This window comes from Crocodylus siamensis, chromosome 6, assembly GCF_052110815.1.
Source record: "Crocodylus siamensis isolate JL-2025a chromosome 6, ASM5211081v1, whole genome shotgun sequence".
Classification (NCBI taxonomy): Eukaryota; Metazoa; Chordata; order Crocodylia; family Crocodylidae; genus Crocodylus; species Crocodylus siamensis.
Genome location: NC_143400.1, coordinates 84,919,908 through 84,939,648, shown reverse-complemented (window position 1 = coordinate 84,939,648; position 19,741 = coordinate 84,919,908). Strand labels below are relative to the sequence as shown.

The 19,741-nt window shown below is 42.8% G+C and overlaps 1 protein-coding gene across 6 annotated transcripts in view; it reads right to left on the bottom strand.

Annotated features, from left to right (window-relative positions):
* FNDC3B (fibronectin type III domain containing 3B) overlaps positions 1-19,741 on the bottom strand; it is a 354,050-nt gene that overhangs the window by 158,565 nt on the left and 175,744 nt on the right. For all 6 annotated transcript variants that reach the window (XM_090051042.1, XM_090051040.1, XM_090051045.1 and 3 more), the window contains 2 exons: positions 15,036-15,112; positions 2,368-2,611 (listed from right to left, as the gene is read on the bottom strand). In XM_090051042.1, the coding sequence (XP_089907168.1) occupies positions 2,368-2,611; positions 15,036-15,112 (321 nt within the window). The remainder of the gene's footprint in view (positions 1-2,367; positions 2,612-15,035; positions 15,113-19,741) is intronic.

Below are 19,741 nucleotides of genomic sequence, written 5' to 3'. Positions count from 1 at the left end.
CCTAATTTGCATTTGCCTAAATTAGTGGTTTATGGCTGTAGCAGGGCACTAGGGTGCCTGCTACTGGCACTAGGAATAAGGGCTGCTGAAGCTCCCTAAGACAGCACAGGTGCTGGTCGCCAGAGCAACCAGGCGGGTCATATGACCAGAAAGGGGCAGGGCTAGGCCTTTATAAACAGCCCAGGCCAAAGCCTAGCAGCAGGTCCCTTCTGGCAGCCTGAGGTGCAGGAGCTCTGCAGAAGAGCTCAGCAGAGCAGAGATGAGCGGTGCAGCCTGAGCACCTAAGGGGCCGCAGCATGGTGAGGGCAGAGAGAATCCTGACGGAGATGCCTTTGCAAGAGGGCCAGTTTGGGCCTGGACCCTTATGTTATAGCCGGTAGGCTTATTTTGAGTTAGAGCCGGTTGGCTAGTAGTTTGCTTTGCGGTAGGGCTGTTTGTGTGAATACTGGAGGACCGGGTGAGGCTGTAGGGGTGTGAGGAGGCCTCACGGGAGCTCCCCAATAATCCGGGAGTTCCTGGTGCCCAGTAAGGGCACAGCAAGCGGTGCCAGGGTAGCACAGTGATTGGCGCCATAGCTGGCACAGTGGGTGAGCGCCGGAGAGGCGCGGTGTGTGGGGTGTTGAGACCCCAGCCCGTGAGGGCGGTATTTTGCCCAGTAGGGCGTATGACCCAGGAAAGGGGTCTGGGGCCAGGTAAGGCTAAGGGCGCCTGAGCCCCGACCTTGGGAAGCCCGAGTGTGGGCCAAGAGCGCGGGCAGCGCGGCCTAGGCCCCAGGGAGGGCAAGAAGCGCGGCCTAGGCCCCAGGGAGGGCGAGAAGCGCGGCCTAGGCCCCAGGGAGGGCAAAGGGCACGAGAAGCACGGCCTAGGCCCTAGAGAGGGCAGGCATATGGGAACAGGAAGCCTGCTGGAGGCAGCCTCCCTTACAGAACCATATACGAACAAGACATGGCGGGCGAGATAAGAGGGTGCTGGCTTGCCCATGTGACACGGTAAGGGGGCGCTAAGGGAATCACGGCCGCCCCTAGGCCCCTGCCCCGTGACAATGGCAGTCACGCTTTAAGAGCCAGGTGCTATCAATCTTCCTTGCTAGTCAGGTTTTCTTTCTGGAGCACACACCCTGGGATGAACTGCAGTCTCTCCTCTGTGGCTGAGTGGCCGTGGTGCATCATAAGACCCTTCAACTGAAACATTTTAAAATGGAAGTGCCAGAAATCTCAATGCCATTTGTAAATAGACATCTTTTCTTATATAAAAAAAAGAAAAAAAAAATCAGAATTTTCTACAGCATGAAAGCATCAATTAGTTCAACATAAAGCTTGCATATTGTTTGGCAAGAAATCAGACGCACAAGATCTTGGACTCCGTTTAAATTCAATCCTACATTTTTTTCACCACCCTGCTGAGGATATGACCTCTAAGAAAATGTCAGACATTCTACTTCAGCTGTAATTTTAGAATATGCTATAGAAAAATTCTATAAATCCTGGGAATTTTCATAATATGGGTGTACAAGAGAAAAATAAATGAATCTGTGAACATTTTCATGATAACCACCTCACACAGTAATACCTACATCAGCAAAACTATCTGTGTTCCTTTATGATTAATGCACTCCTTCAGACGAAACAAAAGCTTATCTCAAGGGTAGAGGAGACACAATAATGCATAGTTCAGAAAGAAATAAGTTGCTTTCTCTCCTTTACTAAGCTATTTACTTATCCTTTGAGGATTAGGGTGACCATGTTACCCTTGGGAATGAGATAGTGCTTTTCAGTGACCTACTGCAGCATCTTAAGAAACAGATGAACTCGAACATCCTTTAGTTCGGAAAGTCCACTGCAGCTCTGATCTGACAAGAGGCAGAAAGGAGGACTATCTCCATCTGCTGGTGACAAGAGAAAGCCTGCTACTAGCTTATGATGACACTGACTGAAGTAAAACCCTGTCAGACCTAAACCCCATCCCTAATCCTGCCCCACTTCTGCTCCTAAAGGAAAAGTGGCAGAATATAAATATAATGTACACAGTCACAATGAGGAACTTGAATTCAAGCAAGTCATTTGGAACACAGGCTGGAGTACTATTCTCCTTTATAGCGAAAATGAATTGGAGTTAACTTTGTATCCTATAACTTAGAGGTGTAGGACGTAAGAGGCTTGAGTTATTTCAGCCTGGAGTGATTCACTCCCCACCTCTCCCCGATTCTGCAGATGAAAGGAAGAAATTCAGTTCAAAAGACAGTGCCAGAGGATGGGGTGTGTGGAAAAAGAAAAATCACTTACCATTAATCCAAATCCCTTTGCTCTTCCCACTCTGCATACCCATTAAAATGCGCATTTAAAGACAACAACATTTTTTTCTGCTCACCTTGTTCACCATATATTGTTGGGGGAAGATGATGCTGTTGGAAAAACTGGGGTGGTATGTCTCCAGGTCCAGTGACAGGAGGGTAAAAAGCTGTATGAGAGTTGTGAATAAAATGGGGGTGGTGTGTCAGGTATGGAGGTAAATGATGGGTTGGGGAGATAGCAGACGGATAGCTGGGAGGATAGCACTCGGGAGACTGGGGCGTGACCACCACCCTACGAACGCCCGTGTTGTCTTCTATCACCTGCAAAGGAAGGGAAGGAGATTAGGACACGTGTAATTTGAAACAGCATTTTGAAAAACAATATTGTTTATTCATAGTTATGTCACTTTTCCCATTAGAAAATGAGTTCTCCTTGGCTAGAATCAAAACACTCATTTCAAAATGTAATATCACCACACGTCATCTTGGTGATAATGCGGTTTCCAGTGCAGACTCCACTAGCCACACTAATTGCTGGAAGACCAATTGTAGTTAGCTTGGTCTCTGTGGGCAGAAGTGGAAAAAATAAATATTCTGTATTTAGAGCACAAAACAATTAAGAAATTAGCAGAAAGCACATCTCTTACAGTAATGAAGTCAGCATGGCTATTTGAGTACAATTTAATTATAGAAGGAAAACTGACTGGCACTGGAGAATAAAGTAGAGAGTTGATACATTATTGCAAAATGCAACCCAGTATACTGTTAAATCCACAATAATGACTTAGCTCCCTCTGTGAAAGGAGTATGATAGAATAACTTACACTGCTACAGCTCTGTCAGTAAATTTCCCCGCGAAGATGTAACACAAGATGTGCAACACTTGACCCAAAAACATTATAGGCCAAGCCTGAGTCAATTAAAATAATGGAAGGTACAAATGTTTTTAGACTGAAGAATAAATTTTAGGATACAACTTTCTCAATGTAATACATAAGAGCAAACAGCAGTCTAAATTCCAACCAACCAAGAGTTAAAGATCTCCCCCCTTAAAATGTGAACAAAAAAGGCTCTTGCAATTGCTGGAAACAAGGGCTTAACAAAAATCAGTTTTCATTTGAAAAGAATAGATATTTTCAGTTATATTCTAAGGGCAGTAGAAGCGCAGTTGTATTTGAAAAAAGGTGACAGCTGGCAGGGAGACTGTCCTGTTTTATGACCTGTCTCAATAGGTCATAAGCCTGGTGTTAGGTACAACATGACTGCAACCTGTCAAACGTGTAAGCCTTTTAAAGTGTGCTTTGCGGAGATTAATACAATCATGCAGCAGCTTCTTGTGTTCCTCTGGCTCTGCGCAAGCACATGCATATGGCTGAAAAATTCATAGAGTGCTGCCTACTCCCACCTAACACATGAAGGAGAAATCCACAGGAAGCTCAGCGCCGAATGAAATTACAGTAGGAAGGAGATACAGTATTGGACACACAGCACGTCCTGGACAAGTGAATGCATACTGAAGGCAGGGCTCAGGGTCCTGCTACTTAACACAAGTAAAGGAGGTATATCGGAAGGGAGCCAGGCCTGATATCCATCGACTTAAGTACAATACTTGGCATCCTGAAGATACTACATGATGTTGTTCATACTTGTACTCTACACATTATCAGAGGTCAAACAGGTTCATGCTTTAATCCATACAATACCCCTTAGACCAGAAATATGTCCTTCTAATGAAATTTTCACATTTCTAGCCTAAAGCTCTAATCTAAAGCACTGGTGGGAATCAGAGTTCCTTATAGTTTACAGGAAAACTAAAAAAGTAACTTCTCTTATATTTAGTAAACCAAAATGGTATCTGCTTATTAACTTTCTATCAAGCATTGTGGGGCTACAATTTGAAAACTGTTGGTTTTAAGATTTGAGATTTATAAAGCCCCAAGGCAGACAATGAACTTGATCTCAGGCATTTATTTATAACATATAATTTTAACTCTGGTAACTGCAGACCTCTGCTATTTTCTATTATGCTCTCTTCAACTTCCCACCAGCCAGCAGCTTTGCATCAAACTTGGTGAAGATACTTGAGAAAATTTGGGGTAGGGAGCAATCTTCTAAACTGCCCAGGTTTTAAACAGAAATACTTATTTGTGTAAAGGCTTTGGGATGCGATGTTGGATCTATTTATTTCAGGCTTAGATCATGTTCTAATCTAACTGGCTTTTAAAGCCCAAAAACGTTAGTTTGGGGAAAAAAAGTCCTTTCATTACTTGGTTTAAATTAAGCCAAACCTGAAAGAAAACTTGGAATGTCCTCAGCAGGCATAAGTCCTTATCCTCATACTCAGACAAAAACTAATCAGATCCATAACATTATGTTTTAAAGATATTATATTTATGACTATGTATTCATGCATGCATGCATGCAAGCAAGTCACGTTGACAAGTAACCCTAAACAAAGACTGCAGTGTCTTTTTGTATGGCACATGCATCAAAACTTAAACTATGAGCAGGCTTCCAGAAAATGCGTCCTGGAGGCGGGGGGGCGGGGAGAAGGGCTCAAGTCACTTTGAACACCTTCACATGATTTTTACTACTGGATAAGCTAAGATGCATCAGCGCATGTCAACTGCAGAAAAGTAATTTGGGAGGTCAGAGGGGTCAACTTGGTTTCCACCCTGACTCCCATTAAAAGGCTAAGAGAAAGTCTCTTACTCGATTCATCCAAATTCATAAGTGCTGACTATTAAGTGGCACCGATAAACTCTACATGGGCACATACAAACAGATAACTGTTTACAAGGACTAAAGCTCCTCTGTCAATTCAGATAAAGGATTTGCAGGTAAACACATACATTTTTACAGGTAGAACCGAGATGCCTACTTATGACATTTAGTCTTCATTAAAAATACATCTAGCAAATTGATGCAACAGACACAGGCATGGCAGGATTTGATTTTTTAATTGATAAACTTTGATTTCACCTGTCACTCACAGACTGACAGAAAATATTTAAATATTCCTGTTGGTAATCATCAACATTTACAGAAAGGGGATGTTAAAAAAAAAAACAACAAAAAACCAAATTCATCTGGCAAGCCTGGTCCAGCCCCTGTGCTATCAGCAGGGATCCAGGTCTTCCATTTCTCACAGAAATACAGAGAAAACTGCAGATCTTATCTTTTACCAGAGTCAAACACAGATTTCTCATTTTAGTGGAAAAACTCGTGGATTATACAGTTTTGCAAACTGGTCTCTGCAGGGCGGAGGAGTTTTAGCCTGCAGAGGGCTGGGAGGGAGCCGGAGGGGGGCAGTCAGGCAGGGGGCACCATGTGCATATAAATACATGTGGCCACCAAGCTCCTATAGGTAAGTGGGGAGGGGGAACTAGACCCCCATAGGGAGGAAGGGAGGGCAGTGGGCAGGGCTGGGGTTGCCGCTGAGCTGGGCAGTGTGTGGAACTTGAGGCCCAGGGCCCCAGGAAGGAGCAGGATGGGGCCCTGGGCAGCTTGTCCGGGGGGCAGGGTTAGCTCCCAACACGGAGTGCACTCCTGGGGGGGCAGGGGGACCCATGCCCCCCAGATCTGTGCACAGGCAGTGGGGTGCAGGCTTCCCATTGCAGCCGTGGGCTCTGACCCTGCTACCCTCCTCCAGGGCCTCCACAACCCAGTGGATGCGATCTGGCACGGCAGGGTCGCACGGGGATCTCCTTGCCGCTGGGAGCTCCGCGCTGCCCTGGCGACATGTCCCCTGCCTACACGGCTGAAGCGGGAGCAGTGGTGCAGGGTTGTGCCACTCACTGCTGCTGCGTACGCAGGGGACGCATTGCCAGGACAGTGTCGAGTTTGAAGCGGCAGCTAGCTTTCCTGCAGGGGCAGAGGCTTGTAGACCTAGGACCATGGCCCATAGCCCTGGCAACTGGGGGCCCCTTCCAGCAGGGCAGGGCAGGGGTGCAAGGGGCTGTGAGGAGGGGCGAGGTGAAGGGCACCAATAGGGCCAGAGGAATGTGGGACAGGGAGGGGCCTGTCATTTTAAATCACAGATTTTGCAGGGTTTAATCAGAGAATTTGCAACTTCTTAATCAAGGAAAACCAGGATCCCTGATAATCAGAGCTTGCCAGGAGTTTGGTCCCACCCCAATCACACAGGGGCAGCCAGGCTGGGCAGGAGTTCTGGGAATACGGGAAGACAAAGTGGCCACCCTGCCCAGAGTATATGCTCCCTGCAGCCACTCAGGGGTGAACTCCTCCTGGTGGGCACCAGCTAATGGGCAGCCCGGCCTCTTGATGCCCCCAGCCTCCCACCCCTTTGGGCAGTGTAGGGGAAGAGGCTGGGCCCCACACACCTTGAATTTCCTCTCCATCTGAACCCTCAATGTTTAAACCACATCTAGTTTTGATCTACTTCCACATGAAATCCACATAGCATAATGGAGAAAATTAAAGTCTGCTCTTTAGATAAAGGCAATAGTTGCTTTGGTTTGTCAGTTTTGTCTTGCAGGTCAGGGCTATCAAACTTTCCAACAGCTGGAGGCCATATGCCAAACTGTCCACAAGAAACATGGGCCACAGACTGAGTGCTTCTTGCTGGACATGTGATACCCTCCACCTCCCCATGCTCTCTCCTGCCACGCAGGCAGCAAAGCACGTCTCTCCCACTGGCGCACAATGCAGACAGCCTGATCCCCCATTTCCCAGCCATGTGCACTGTGCAGGGCAGCCCAGCTACCAAACACTTGCTGGCCATAACTGCATTCACTGGACTCATTCAAGCCCTTCTCTCCCTCCCCAACCCCTGCCAGCACTGACAGCCCAGCTCCCCCTTACCTTTCCTCTCCCAACCATGCAGCCTCCTGCAGTGCCAACAGTCCAGATCCTGCCTCTGGCACAAATGGCTTGGCCCTGTCCCCTACCACATAAACAGCATGGGCATCCCACAGAATCGTAACAAATTAGGGTTGGAGGAGACCTCAGGAGGTCATCTAGTCCAACCCCCTGCTCAAAGCAGGACCACCCCTAAACTAGGTCATCTCAGGCAAGGCTTGGTCTAGCTGGGTCTTAAAAACTTCCAAGGAGGGAGATTCAAAACCTCTCTGGATAACCTGTTCCAGTGCTTTCCTGCCCTCCTAATTAGAAAGTTTTCCCCCATATCTAACCTCAACTTGCTTTGTTGCAACTTGAGACCACTGCTCCTTGTCCTGTCATCTGCCACCCCTGAGAACAGTCCAGCTCCATCCTCTTTTGTACTCTCCTTCAAGTAGTTGAAGGCTGCTTTAAATCCCCTCTCAGTCTTCTCTATTCCAGACTAAATGAGCCCAGTTCCCCCAGCCTCTCCTCAGAAGATGCCCCAGGCCCCTAACCATTTTCACTAGACTCTCTCCAATTTGTCCGCATCCTTTCTGTAGTGGGGGCCCCAAAACTGAATACTATACTCCGGATGTGGCCTTACCAGTGCCTAATAGAGGGGACGCATCACTCTCTCAATCTACTGGCAATGCTCCTGCTAATGCAGCCCAGTTTGCCATTGCAAAGAAAGCTAACAAGGGCATGCTGTTGGCTCTGCCCCGGGGAACAGGGGCAGGAAGCAGAAGCCAGGGGAGCCTGAAAAACATGGCTGTCGCAGCTACAGCACTGCAAGGAGTGGGGACAGCAGAATCTGTGCTGGGAGCCTATAAGCCACATGCCAACTCATTAGGGGCTTCGTGCAGCCTGCGTGCAGCCAGTTGGACAGTCCTGCTGTAGACCATAAGAGCAGGGATGTTCTGTTAATCTGGTGTCTAGCATAATGGGGCCTCTTCAACCCTGCTACAGCTTACAAGTACTATTAGATAATAAAAAGCCCCCCAAAATTAACTGTTATCAATTCATGTAGATCACAGCTGCTTATTATCTAGGAATACTGTAAAGTCATCATTTGGCACACAAAACTATACTTTTTATTATTTAGCCTGTTTTCAAATTATAAACTAGTAGAAATGCCATTTGTTATTATTTTTGAAAGCCTGCTGGTCTAGCTGGCATGATGCCTCAATGATAACATCATCATCACATAATTTGTGTTCGTTTCATGTTTCATTTTGGGAGTTCAATTACGGGCTGTGGACTTTCAATGGACATTATTTTGACTTAATTATTTTGTCTTCCCATTGGTGTCCCACCAATCAATTTGCCACATTCTTGACAGCAGAACAGCTTTTAATTTTCCACTGCTTTCACTTATGTTGATGATCTCATTCCAGCTCTATGGCAATGGCAGTTCCATCAGGTTGGTATTGTTAACCTATTCTGAAAACATAACAGCTCTGGATGATGACCCCTGCTTTTCTCCACCATACTTCACCTATTTAACAAAATTCAAAGATGTTAATACTACCCATATGCTGTCACATGTTCCAACACGAAATACTGAAATTACAAACCACAAAACAAATGACACATCAGAAAGGGCAACTGGAACTGGCTGACTGGGCAATATTTTACAATGGGGGTTAAACAGACTGTTTGTCAGTTGATACTTTGGGTGCTTCACGAACCAATTTTAAGAATCAGTTCATAAGTCATATATGAATTTGTAGCCAGGAAAAAGGAACAAATGAGCTCATCTCTAAGAAACTTGGTGATGTTTATTCATTTTGATTTACTGAAAGTGCTAAGCCAGGCTCATGCCAGTCCTGACAAATTTTGAGGCTAAAACTTTGGCATGTGTAATTTGAAAGCACTCAACATGACATTTGGACTTCTCATTTGGAATATATGCATGATGATCATGCACATTAGCTGAAATGGCACATAACAAATAATTCTGACTTTAAAGAAGCAGGGTGCACCAAAGTGAATATTCATGAACTAAGAAAAAATGTCTGTATAGCTGCTTATACAAAAGAGAACACAAGAGAAAGATGAGTCAACTGATTTATCACACAGGATAAAGGGCAATTTGATCATGATCTGTAAGTACCTATATTAAAAGAAGATTGGCTAGTGGATAGCCTTTCAGTCTAACAGGGAAAGACATAAGAGATCCAAGAGCTGGACACCAGACTAGGTCAACTTGTCTTCTCTTTGTTATCGGCCATATATAACTAACCAAGCAGAACAAGTGATCCTTAGAGATCTGGTTGATTGTGTATATCACTTAAAAAGTCTTCATTAAGGAGATTCAACTTAAATGTGTCACATTTCCCACAAATGTTAGTTTGATGCAGGAATGAGCAAGTTTCATAGATTTCACAAACATTTGGGCTGGAAGGGACCCCGGAGGATCATCGAGTCCAGCCCCCTGCCCCGGGGCCAGGAAGTCAGCAGGGATCATAGGATCCCAACAAGATAAACATCCAAAAGTGTCTTGAAGGCGTTCAAAGTGGGCAGCAGTCTATTCCAAACCCTGGGGGCTTTTGGACAGTAAAGAAGTTCTTCCTTATGTCCAGCCTGAAACGGTCGCAGAGGAGTTTGTGACCATTCAATCTCGTCATCCCTTGGGTGCTCTGGTGAACAGACGTTCCCCCAGATCCTGAACGTTGAAGTTGTAGGGTCTGTGTTATGTAGAAGGTCAGACTAAATTAAGATAATGATCTAGTTTGGTGTTAAAAAAAAAGGAGAGACCAGGAAGGTATGCACACCGTGTCAAAAAAAATTAAAAAAATATCAAAACTAGTGTTTAATAGCCTTAAAGTACCTGTGGCAAAGGCCCAACCCTAAAAACGCACTAAACAAAACCAAATGGAAGTTTCATGTTAAATTCTGCTCTTCCTTCGAAACCAGGTTCACCTGGAACAATTCCCTCAACGTCAGTGGAGTTATTTTAGTTAAGTAGCTAGAGTAAGAGATGTCAACCACTGACCTTAAGATGGCAGGTTCAAAAAGCTAGTAATATTTTTTTGTCCATTTACTTTTTCATGTTTCCTTAGTGACCATTTTTCCTCATTTAAGAAAGCCACTCCAAAAGCAAAAGCCAAGCACGTCTCAACCCTTAAAAACCACAGTTGGGCCTGGTTTAAGTGATAGACGGTGCTGAAGGATGCAAAAGCACTATCAGGCAACAAGAATTGCCAGAGAGGACCCTGGCCAACTTAGTCACAATGTCACATAGGGAGTGCACTCTACAACTGCAGCAACCCTACGAGCTGAGAGGAGTGCAGCCTGCTTCAGACCTGCGGTAAGCTTATGGACTAACGGACAGTGCAGCAGAGCCTTTCAGCAAACCTCATACCATTGGGTGGTGGCCCAAGTGGTATGAAAAGACCAGGGCCCACGTGCAAATGAAATGAAGACAAGACCTTGCTTTCTCCCCTAAAGTAGGGCACAGCCGAGTCCCTCAATATTTGACGTCTCACAGAAATTATATAAAACTGGTTGTAATGCCCTGCTTTCATGTTTTGCATTTCTATGATAGCGACAGATCTCATGAAGAAGAAATCACAGTGAATTTTTAAAGACCGAATTATAGCTGAGCTTTGGTCTCTCACTAGTTATGCTACCCTTGTGTATATAACTCCATAGCTGACCCAGGTAAGTTGCAGTACAATATGGAATTAAATAGGGCAACATTTGCTCTCCGAAATACTCTTCTTCTCCAGCCCTCACTCACCAAGGATCATATGCATTATGAATCAAGATGACAGCATTACCCTCACATTAAAGGGATACTAGCAATTCAGTAAAGGAGACAAGTAATGAAAAATAAACTACTCTATTTCCCCCAGTTATTTTCCAAGTAAAACTGCGACAAAGGCCATATTTACCTGAATATAAGATGACCCTGGATACAAGCCAACCCCCCAATAATTAGATTCTGTATATGGAAAATGTATATAGCTGTTATAATTTCTGAGGTATAGAATCTAAGTATTGAAGGTCTGCCTTGAATCTGCCCCTTCCAACTATGACAGCAGGAAAACAAATCTGGGAAGGTCAAGTGACCTCCCTACAGAATCCCAAAGTCTTGTGACATGCCAAAAAGTGCACATTTCATCCAAGATGTAGAGATTTTCCTCCGTGTGAGGATCAGACGGGGTGTTTCCTTGGGGGCGAGGGGAAGAGACAGGATGGGGAATGGCATGATATGCCAGACAGATATTTCTTTTGGGTCATGGCAAGAGTAATTTTTATTTGTACATCTCTATTCCAAGCTGGTCTGTTAAGTTCCCATTAATGATGCTTTTTCTAGTATTCATGAGTGCTTATTTACACTGGACACAGGTTATACCCGAATTTGTCAACTTTTTTGCTTTGTGTATCACCTGCTTCCTAAGGCATGTGATAATATAAAATCCAGATAACTTATTCAAGGAGGTGAAAAGATTCCAGCAGCCATCTTCAAGAATGGCAACTCTTTCCATCAGTTTAACTAATGACAATAAGACGAATCATTGCAGAAGTTGTGTACCTAGTTAATTCACTGACAGCACGGGTAAAACTCACCATGAAGGGAAATTTTAGGAAACTAACTATATCTCCGATCCATAATAGTAAAACACATGTTTCATGCTATGCAGGGGCTACTTTCCTGAGCCGGGCTCAACTGATTTGCTGTCATGAGATTTTTTTTGTTTAAATTTACTAAGTTAATTTATAGCAACCAGCTGCTGCTGTCTGTGGTAATATGTCAAAAGGAAGAACACACCCAAGAAAAAATTAAGCCTTCAAGAAATTAGTAGCATAAGCACAAAATAACTTGGCTCAACTCTTCATTTAATCTTGTCCCGCTACGTACAATCCTCTTTTGGGAATTAAACTAGGCCAGGTACAGACATTACCCTTTTACTAGCATAACTGATTGGAAACTGGTCTATACCCATAACAGAACAAAAGTTTGGCGCGCAGACTGGTCTAAGATTTGCACCCCCCAAGGGCAAATGCACGTTCAGTTTGCTACAGATCTTTATAGAAAACTGCACAACTTAGAGTGATTTTGCCTCAAGCTTTTTTGAACATCCATACCTACCCATAATCTATAGTTCATTTGACCTAAACATCAAAAAGATGCAAAGGAGTACATGAGGCAAAGTGATGCTGGCAGTGTGATTCTCTGCCTCTCTCACTTGATCTGCAAAAGAGAGATGGCATTTATTCCTCACCTGAAGCTCTTCAAGGCTTAAAAAAGAAAACCAGCAGAGAAGTATAAACACTAATTTCCATTCTGCACTATCTGTCCCTTTTATAATTATTTGCATAGTACAACTCAACCCTGGCAAAAAAGAACCTAGTAGAGATCTTGTGATACAAAGTGACATGCCTAAAAATACATAAAACTGAATAAAAACACTGGTGATGTAAATGACTTCCGTGATTTTCCTGGACTGCTTCTCTGTACCACCTCATAAGCGTGAAATATTTTCTATATAACGGAGTCAAACCCCACTTCCTAATCAAGGCTTCTCACATAGTCTGTCACTCTAGAAATAGAGTCCAACTATTTTACTACCGACTGCCAGCAAGGTCAATCTTGTTGCGGAACAACGTGCTGCCAGTTCTCTTCCACTGATCATTTGCACTATGCTGAAGAGGTAATAAAGCATCATTTTAATCCTGGGTGGCAGTCATCAGATAGTAAATGTAAATGTTCAAGGCTCATACGTGCAGCTCCAAAGGTTTGGCAATGAAAAATGGAAAAAGGATTCAGTGGCTCTCAATAGGCCCAGAATTCTCCAAAGGGGTATCCACTTTCTGCTCAACTAAGACATGCACTTTGGGGACAAACCAAACCAAAATGAGACATATTTTAGTCATGTCTCAGAATGCACTAATTTGCCTTCATTGTGCCACAAACAAACAATTTAAAATTATTACACAATAAACCTGTTAGTTAACAATACAAAAGAACAAAGGCAAGAGTACAGGAAGGCAAGGAAAGCTATTACAACAACAATTACAAGACAAAACTCACTTGACTGCTACGTGCTTTCAACTGTTTAGCATGGTGTCATGCATAAGGCAAATATTCATTTTCTACATGGCAGAAAAGTACATTCTTATGCTTTAAACCTTTTAGCTTATAGATTTTCCTATAAAATTTTACAACATGCATTTTAATTGCCGCCTTTAAAAGATATTTAAAGCTTCCTGGGGTAGATTATTATGGGGTTCTAAGGAAGTATTTGCAAGCTCAAGAAGGCTAACTGGGTTCAGAAATTACTTGCATTTTGTGGGTCATTACAGATACCTTAAATTTCAGCTGGAACCCAGCCAGAAGCCACAACAGTCTACAGAGCGTCAGTGTAACAGGTTTGGTCCCCCCAAAGAGGGTATAGTAGTGCTTAAGTGACTACGGCTAGATTTACAGAAGAACAAAACATGGCTCTTAGGCATAGGTGCTACCTGAACATCTGGGACCAGCCAGGATTGAAGGCGGCCCCCAAATTAGAACCTGATTACAAAGATCAAGTGCAGTCCCAAAAGTTCTGATCCTGAAAATGGAGCGACAAGGACCAACTTTCCCCCACAGAGGCGTGTGCTTCTGAATCTCTGCAGTACTAGAATCTAACTCAGTACATCCAACAAGCTTGGAGGTCTAACAGAGTGGTAAGGAGCGAATCAAATAGTGCCCTAAAACTTTATACCCACCACAAGCCTAGAATCCAAAAGAACTGGAAGGAAACGAGCTCGCCCACAAAAAGCACACTGATCTATATGGCTAGGCCATTAGACTAGCCTTCAATCAAGTCTTTCATGCAGATCCTTTCAACCACCACACTGATAATCATTTTTCCTGCATTTATGGCATTTTCTCTTTGTACTTGAAAATCAAAATGCCACAGAGCCATTACAGTGATTTGTGGGATGTAAGTGTAATACCATCAACAATATTTCAGACACACATGGCTATTCAAGATTCCATTTAAACTCAACCCACACATTTACTGGAGAGGAAAATACAACATCCAGTCTACTACTATTCAAATATGCAAAAGGGTTTGATAAATTAAAAAATTAAAAGCATATTTTTGCCATTTAATGACATTTTTTAAATTAAATAATTTTAACATGGATCCTTTGATCAGGCTCAAGTCCTGTGAAATGGCCACAGAATAGGCTTAACATATCCCAGCCAAGCAAGGCTGCTTGTCTAACCATTTTAGTTTACAGAAGATGCAAAGAAAGTCTACCAATAAGTATATTCAACCATCTTACAAAGGCCTTATGTGAAATCTAGAAATGACTGTTTTTAAGTGACCACGGACCTGACACATCTTAAACAGTAAAATTTTCTTTATATCCTTGCCTTCTTATGGCTTTTAGCATCACTAAAATAGGCAATTAAATCACACTAATTTTTTTAAACAGCACTTGTTATCCTGCAGCTTTCCCTACTCTAATGGCAATAGATAAGTAATCGTGTCTTTTGTAAATAGTATTTGAGTATTAGCACATAGGCACAGAGACAAGTTATTGGAAGGTAAACTAGGATACAAAAAATGCAGTTGTTACCTAATTCATAGTAACTGTCTGCATGTATGTTTTTAGCCTATGGTAAAACAAGAGGTGCCTGGGCCCTTGTGAAAAAGTAGAGTAAGCTCCCTCAGATTTACCATTGGGTAAGAGCCTACATATAGACAAGCAGGTGACACACTACAAGGGCACCCAGCTTCCCTAATACTAGTCTATATGTCCATACCCTGTATGCCCTGGATCCTTCTCCCAATAGGAAGTAAAGAATATCTTTGGCCAAATGAATCAGTGCTAATGACCTCAGATGCAAACCTACTTCTTAAAAAAAAGAATTAAATTTTTTTTTCTGGATGCTGCTTACCTGCGAAATATAACCTGGAGGCACATGGATAGGTGGGATGGATCCATTGGGTGACATCATGGGAACCTCTGCTGGTCCTAAGGGAATAAAGAAAAGACATTTTTTACAAAATGAGTACAATTGTGCTAAAATAGTGTCACATTAGAAACCTGCAACAATTGTAACTGAACAACCCACATCATTTCCAGTGTATAGCTAATTTCTCTTAAAGCAGTATATTCAGGTTGAGGACACCACTGTATAGCAACTTCAAAAAGTTTTTGCTGAATGAGTGTTTTCACTGTTGCAAAAGAGCTAAAAATATAGCCTCTCTCTTGTTATCCACTGAGCAGCGCAGATATAGTCAGACAGAAACATTAAATGCCTTTCATGGACCACAATTTCTACATCAATAACGTGAATAAATTTCTCTCATTAGAAATCCAAGGAAATTCAGACTGCATAGTTTCTGCCACATTCTAGGCAGTTTCCAAGTAAAGCCTCCAATTGCACTATATTTCACATATATGTGAATGACTGTCTATTTAAGAACACATAAAGACCAAACTAATTATTTCAGCAATTCAGATGAACCTTGCAATTCAGTTACTAATCAAGACGCTTATGGTTTCCATTTCAGAACGTAGCTCTGGATGTGCAAGTTCCATTTCGAGGTACGGGAGTACGACAAAGCAAGTACCATAAACATTAGGCTATTGCAAATTGAACCATACAACTAAAAAAATTCTTAGGTAAAACGGAAAAATTAGGACTCACTTACTCAACATTTTGAATTAATATTTATATACAAGCAGTTAAGACTAGGACAGGCAAGTAATGGCCATGCAGAACAACCACAAGACAGGAAGCTACCCCAGTCAATCAAACCTTCTCAAAGGGGTTTTATTGGATTGTTCTGAAAAAGTAAGGTGAGATGTAAGAATCGTTCTCTTAGGTGAGCAACAAGAAATACTGTAAGTAGTTATCGTACTGGCACCTGCTAGCACTGCTAGAACAGTGTCTAGTATCACAGTGTTTTTAATTCCCAAAAGAACCGAGCTAGCGGTTCTGAACCTTTTCAGATTCTAGGCACCCCTCGGAAAATGCTAGCTCTAGGTTTTCACTTGTTTTCTGACTATGGAATAATACTAGATGAATTTTTCTGTTGCAAGCATCTCAGCAAGACAACAGAAGAGGTTTGATACTGCAGATTCCTATTTTCAGTCTCTGGGTTTATCTTGTGAATCATGTTTCACAGCTAACAGCATGAACATTGCATGGCATCCCACGGCAGACTTGCTTCCCAGCCTTTCTGAGATGAAATGCAGTGGTCATTTAACAGTGCACCCCCAGACTACACAGCATTCTAGAGAAGAGCACTGCATCCAGTGACGATCCACTGCCTGTCAGCCACCAAAAGTGGCCAAGACCTTACTTTCTCATTTCACCCAGTAGCTGAGACCCTCAGTGGCCTCTGATCACCCATTCTTATTCCTCTGTAGCTTGTTCCTGTGTGTCACCATACGTGAATGGAGGAGAAAGTTACACATTAGTGAACAGGTGCAACACACTTTCCAGAAGGTAAAATGGGAACAGCTGGCTGTTGTGCACCTAATAAATGTACAAGTGAAACACTATGTCTACCTTTTGCGCTTCCCTACAGTCTGCTTCTGCTAAACCACAGTCCTGTCTTCTAGTTTTCTTCATGAGCAGAGTTACACCAATGGGCCAGTATGCATCATTTATATGTTTTCCAAATTTGGCATGTTTGTCTTCAATTACAGTTACTGTTATCTGTTTAAACTACCAGCTTACCTTAGGCATAGAAAGCTTTGATAGTTTAGCTATTAGCAAGTTGGCTAATGGTTAAGAATGTGATAAATTAACTTCTGAAAGGGTAAACGTGTGGTAGCCCCATAAAAAACAAGAATTTAACAGAGGGAACTTCAAACATCACCTCTTCTCACCCTTTTCTGTACTTAACCAAGCAGGGGATCGGAAATGCAGCACTTTCCCTCCCTCCCCCAATTAAGACCAAATTCTGATGAAGAAAGAAAAAAATAAAAATAAAAAAGATCACCCATTTAACTATGGCACTATATACAATTTAAATCTAATGCACTCTGGAATTTCTATTTAGGTAACACAACACACAGTAAACTTCTTTTCTTTGATATGTTTCAGGGAAAATGGAAAAAAAACACATGGTCAGTGTGCAATTAATTTGAAGGAGTTATTGCAACCTGCAAACAGCTCCATTTTAGCTCATCAAGAAACATAAAATACTTCATACTGGTATTTTTCAGAGTTGCCATTTCAGTATCTATATTCTTGTTATCTAAATTCTCTATGAATTTTGGGAAATATAAATTTCAATTTTTGTCCTAAACCACCGAGGGCTGCCAACTCTCTCCCCAGAAATGCGTTTATTACAGCGTATCTATAACTACACATACCACCTAATACATACAAAGTCAAATTTTGATCTGGGAATCTGAATCGCACTAAATTACAAAAATGTTACTGAACCCTTCAAAATGAAGCATGTTTAAGTATATAAAAAAAGGGGAAATACCTCAAGTTACGTGAATCCTTCTTTGGTTGTTTTTGCAAGTTTTTTTTAAATACCTGAACAAGTGTTTAAAATATTCCAAATAAATGGAAAACTTCATAATCTGGCATTTACTTGACCAATAATATAGGTGCTGCATTGGATTAAACAAACGTTTCTTAATACAAAAAAAAGTGCATAGCATTTCAAGCAACTGAAGCCCTCTTCAAAACTGGTTTAGTTCCTAATCATAAAATATATACTCAGACTTTGAACTAAATTGAAAGAGCAACACAGTAGGTTCTAATTACTTCTCAGGTAACTAAAAGACAGTTAAGACTCCACCTTCTTTAGATCCTGTTATACTAAAACATCTGCCAACTGCTCATATGGAAGAACAATCTTCTTTCAGGAAGAAATCAAACCCCCCACACTGATACTGTTGACTGTAACACTTCCACTTCAATAAAAGAAGATTGTGTTTTATCATCAAAATGTGCACCATGCAGTCAGACTCTTAGCCTCAGGCATGACCTTAAACTCCTAAAATCATCTGGATAACAGGTTTTAAAGGACTTGGGACAGGTGAGTGATTTACAGCTCGGAAAGGGTCTCTTCAATTCCTTGATTTCAAGGCTGGCCAAATTGCTTTAGCATACATTATTCTCCCATCATCGCTGTTACCAAAACAACTTCAAGGGGTACTGCATAATACAGGGAAACCATCTCCGGCGTGTGATAAGTCCTGGGAACTCTTAGGAGTCCGCTATCTGCAATAAAACTAGCCTCGGTGACCATTAAACACACATGAGGAAACAAAACAACGTTATTTCCAATCAGCTTAAATATTTATAGAATTGTTAAGGAACAAGGGACTTCCAGACAGAGCTCTGCCCATCTCCGTTTTTTAGGATCACACCCACATTTCCTTCCGGGATTTGCACCCCGTGGGTTTCATTTCAAGTGGGTGGCTGGAATCAAACTCCCAAATTCAAAGCAAGGCTTAAGCAAAACAGTCAAATTTCATCTTGTTTCAATCTAATGGCGTAACCTGGCTTCAGGTTGGCTTGAACAGTCTATGACCCTTTCATTAACAAGCTACGGCTGCATCCAGCCGTTCTAGCAGGACAAAGCCAGGAGACTTCTGCACATCTCTGCTCGGAGCACCAGAGGCCAAAATCTCCTCTGAGTTATACTGGTGTGAATTCAGACTACCTCCACCGACTTTCAAAGGTCCGTGCACAAAATGAAAAAGCCAGCCCTGTTCAAAGTGGAGAAGGAACTGGACTCTATATTTTAACTGTGCAGGCCGGGGAGTTGCACAGCAACCACCAGACCGAAGCCTGGGGTGTGTAAGGGGGTAAAAACAGCGAGTGCTCTCCCTTCGGACAGTCACCAAGTGAGGAAGGCGGCAGGTTTATCATGCATCGTAATAAGAATCCATTAAACGTCGGCAACTCAGAGCACGATCCAGTGATAATACCCTTGCAAGCATTCCAGTACCCGCCCCTTTTATAACATGTGGACGCAGGACCGAGCTCACGAGGCTGCGGTCCTATTTGGCTAGCTCTCCTTTCCCATCCATTTCTTTTGCACTCCCTATTAACCGGTAGGTTTAGCCCTGAGGCAAAAAGTTGCTTGGTAAAGTTCATAAATCAGGCCCTACCAAATTCACGACCGAAGTGGGCCGCACGGTGGCTCCTTCCATCTTGCAGGTTCACCTGCGTGTCCCTTCCCCCGCCCTCAACAATCACAAGGGCCACTGGGGCCACTCAGCAACAGGGGGGAAAGACGGGGTACACAGGGGAACCTGCAAAATTAAAGGAGCAGCCATGCAGCCCACTGCTGCCATGAATTCAGTAGGGCCACTATTTATAAACCTTCGGTACTTACGCTAATAGCATCAGAATTTCTACTGCCCATTCTGTTGCTTACGTATTTATTTCCTATAAAAGCACACGTGTAGCTATGGTATAGCATATGTTTCCTACAACTTCACGTCATTTTTTGAAGCTATGTAAATGATAGGTTAATAGCAACACATTCCCTGCTTCTACTTCTTTCCAGAAATGTGTCCAGCTCTATCACAGACAGACAGGCAGAAAGCTTGTCAACTTTCCCGCTCCTCCAAGTACCGTATCATGCCTTGTTTAAGGAAATTCCACCAAATTGCTGA